We start from the raw sequence: 3,537 nt of genomic DNA, 5'->3' as shown, positions 1-3,537 counted from the left end.
GTAAGACTCTACCCCAGACTGAGGAATCTTGGTGTCAGAAAAGAAGAGTTCCCGTTTGGCACTCCAGGACCTAAACATTTGTGTAGGAATCTCAGAATCTGTCTCTCTGACTTTCTGTCTCAGACGTCCTTTCGTGGGGTTGGAAGACACTAGGCAACACCTACCTTGAAGTCCAATAACTCCTGCCAAACCAAGCCACTCACCTTGTCTCCAGTCATGCTGGTCGAATATTGGTCTGTGCTTTTGCTTGGGGTGCTCTCTATGCCCACAATATTCTCCCTTCACTCCATATCCGCCCCATATGCATACCTTTTTGAAGCAGTACTTGACCAAGAAATGAGAATAAAGTGTATTGATCATGTAGAATTTTACCATAATGTAAAGGGCCATTGGCCTTCAGGAAATTTATCCTTGGTTAATTTTCTATTTGATTCCCTTTGATGACTGTTTCACACTTTTCCCACTCTTTCTGCCAAATGTAGAGAGGACAATGGTAAATACGGTGGAAAGAGCACAGGCTTTGCAATCAGACTTGAGTACCAACTCTAGCTCTGAAACCTATGAGGACTGTGATTGCAGCCAAGACATAGAACTGTTCTGAGCCTTAGTTTCTTCATCTGTTAGATTGAGATAACACATGACATGTTAATTAGACTCATTGTGGTGATCATTTTGCAATATATACAATGTTAAATAATTAGGTTGTACACCTGAAACTAATATGTATCAATTATACCTCAATTTAAAAAATGACCCCAGGGCTTCCCTGGTGGTGCAGTGGTTGAGAGTCCGCCTGCCGATGCAGGGGTCGCGGGTTCGTGCCCCGGTCCAGGAAGATCCCACATGCTGCGGAGCGGCTAGGCCCGTGAGCCATGGCTGCTGAGCCTGCGCGTCCGGAGCCTGTGCTCCACAATGGGAGAGGCCACAACGGTGAGAGGCCTGCATACCGCAAAAAAAAAAAAAAAAAAAGACCCAGAAAAACTGGGATAATACTATCAATAAAGATTATGAGGACTCTATGAGAAAGTTTATTTAAATTAGAATATAGGAAGAGTGATCAATAAATGTTACCTAAGACAGGAGGGAACAAGAAATAAAAATATAGAAGGACTACAATGCATTGAACAAGAGATTGAATCAAAAAGTTTATTTGTAACGTTCTAGGTTAGTTGCAGTGAGGGATAAACCATAAGAAATAGTACTTCTATTTTAAATGAAAACATAATATGTCTAATATGGATTAAATTTCAGGTTTAACCATGTCAAATCAGTTAATAAGAGCACTTTACCATTCTTAACATTTCTGTTTACAAAGACCTGAGAGGTGGTAAGGATTGTTTTATAGTTGTAGCTTTTGATAACACCACCAATATTATAACAATAAAGCAAAAATATAATTATACTCACAACCCCAGTGCACAAAACATCTATTGGGTTGGCCAAAAGGTTCGGTTTTTTCTGTAAGATGGCTGTAGTAGCACTTAGTTGTCTTTAACTTCATTCATAATAATTTTGTTAGATTGTATGTGACATCTATCATATCCACGTGCATTTGAAAAAAGACATCAAATTTGGTGTATTTTTGTGTAGCCATTTTAATATTGAAGACGGAAGAAAAAAAGCAACATTTTCAGCATATTATGCTTTATTATTTCAAGAAAGTTAAAAATGCAACCGAAATGCAAAAAAAGATTTGTGTAGTGTATGGAGAAGTGCTGTGACTGATCGAACGTGTCAAAAGTGGTTTGCGGGGCTGAGCCCGGCGCGCCGCGCTTGAGCGGCCGTTCCTCCGCCAACGAGTGGCGAGGGCGCGGGGAGCGCGGACTCCGGGCGTGCCGGCCATGGCTCCCTGGGCGGGGGCCGAACTCTTGGCGCTGAATCCGCTGCGTGCCGTGTGGCTTACGCTGGCCGCGGCCTTCCTGCTGACCCTACTGCTGCAGTTCGTGCCGTCTGGCCTGCTTCCGGGCTGCACGCTCTTCCAGGACCTGATCTGCTATGGAAAAACCAAGGAAGGGGGGCCGTCGCGACCGGCCGCCTGTCGGGCCTTTGATGTCCCCAAGAGGTATTTTTCTCACTTCTATATCATCTCAGTGCTGTGGAATGGCTTCCTGCTTTGGAGCCTTACTCAGTCTCTGTTTGTGGGAGCACCTTTTCCAAACTGGCTTCATCATTTACTCAGAATTCCTGGGGCTGCGCAATTCCGAGGGGTTGAGCTCGTGCTGTCTGCGTTCTTAGTACTAGTGTTTCTGTGGCTACACAGCCTATGAAGACTCTTCGAGTGCTTCTATGTCAGTGTCTTCTCCAATGCCGTGATTCACGTCGTGCAGTACTGTTTTGGACTTGTCTGCTATGTCCTTGTCGGCCTAACTGTGTTGAGCCAAGTGCCAATGGACGGCAGGAATGTCTATGTGATAGGGAAAAATCTCTTGATGCAAGCTCGGCGGTTCCATATCCTCGGAATGATGATGTTCATCTGGTCGTCTGTCCATCAGTATAAGTGTCATGTCATTCTCGGCAATCTCAGGAAAAATAAAGCAGGAGTGGTCATTCACTGTAACCACCGAATCCCTTTTGGAGACTGGTTTGAATACGTTTCTTCCCCTAACTACTTGGCAGAGCTGATGATCTACATTTCCACGGCTGTCACCTTTGGTTTCCACAACTTAACTTGGTGGCTTGTGGTAACATATGTCTTCTTCAACCAGGCCCTGTCTGCTTTCCTCAGCCACAAATTCTACAAAAGCAAATTCGTCTCCTACCCGAAGCACAGGAAAGCTTTCCTACCATTTCTGTTTTAAGATAATCTCAGTTATGAGGAATGCACACCAGGTGACAGTTCCAATTCCCAAGGACAACGAAGTCTAGAGACCAAAGTGCAATTTCTGTAGAACTGTTTAAAACTCTCTGGTCCATTTCTGTTACCAGAGGTCTTCAGTGCATGAGCAAAGCAATACCACTCAAGAAAATGAGTCTTGGGACTTCCTTGGCAGTCCAATGGTTAAGGCTCCACACTTCCACTGCAGGGGGCATGGGTTCGATCCCTGGTTGGGGAACTAAGATCTCACTTGCTGCTCAGCGTGGCAAAATAAATAAAATTTTTTTAAACAATGGAAGAAATTGAGTCTTCAGGGAAGAAATACTTCTGGCAGACCTGGGAGTGCTATGTCTGCTTTCTAAGATGCTTTATAAAAGCAACCAAATGCTAAAAAGTAGATGAGACTTTTCCAAGCTGCTTCAGAAACAGACTAATCAAGAATATACAAACAGCTTCAAACAAACACACACACAGTGGAAGAGATAAGGTCATCTGTGGCTTTGTTTTTGCTACAGACAAATTAACTAGACTACACAGTAAGCAATATAGAAGATGCTCAGTAACTGCTTGTTGCAGATCAGTCAAAGCTGAATAGCCTTTGAAAATAACAACAATGTATAATTTCACACCAATGGATTCTGGGAAAAGTGAGTTGATTGAAGTTAGCTTATACTTATTACCACAAAGATTTCCAGCTATGTAACCATCAATAGTCATTTCCC

General features: G+C 43.3%; 1 protein-coding gene across 1 annotated transcript; it reads left to right on the top strand.

Moving 5' to 3' along the window:
- The first annotated feature begins 1,713 nt into the window (after positions 1-1,713).
- Positions 1,714-2,864, top strand: LOC132419852 (polyprenal reductase-like). The gene is given in 1 exon segment (XM_060003743.1): positions 1,714-2,864. A coding segment is annotated over 1 exon segment (957 nt). The 5' UTR covers positions 1,714-1,841; the 3' UTR covers positions 2,799-2,864.
- Positions 2,865-3,537: the final 673 nt, after the last annotated feature.

This window comes from Delphinus delphis, chromosome 2 (assembly GCF_949987515.2).
Source record: "Delphinus delphis chromosome 2, mDelDel1.2, whole genome shotgun sequence".
Classification (NCBI taxonomy): Eukaryota; Metazoa; Chordata; class Mammalia; order Artiodactyla; family Delphinidae; genus Delphinus; species Delphinus delphis.
The sequence above is the reverse complement of the archived record's forward strand: the minus strand, read 5'-3'. Positions and strand labels throughout refer to the sequence as shown.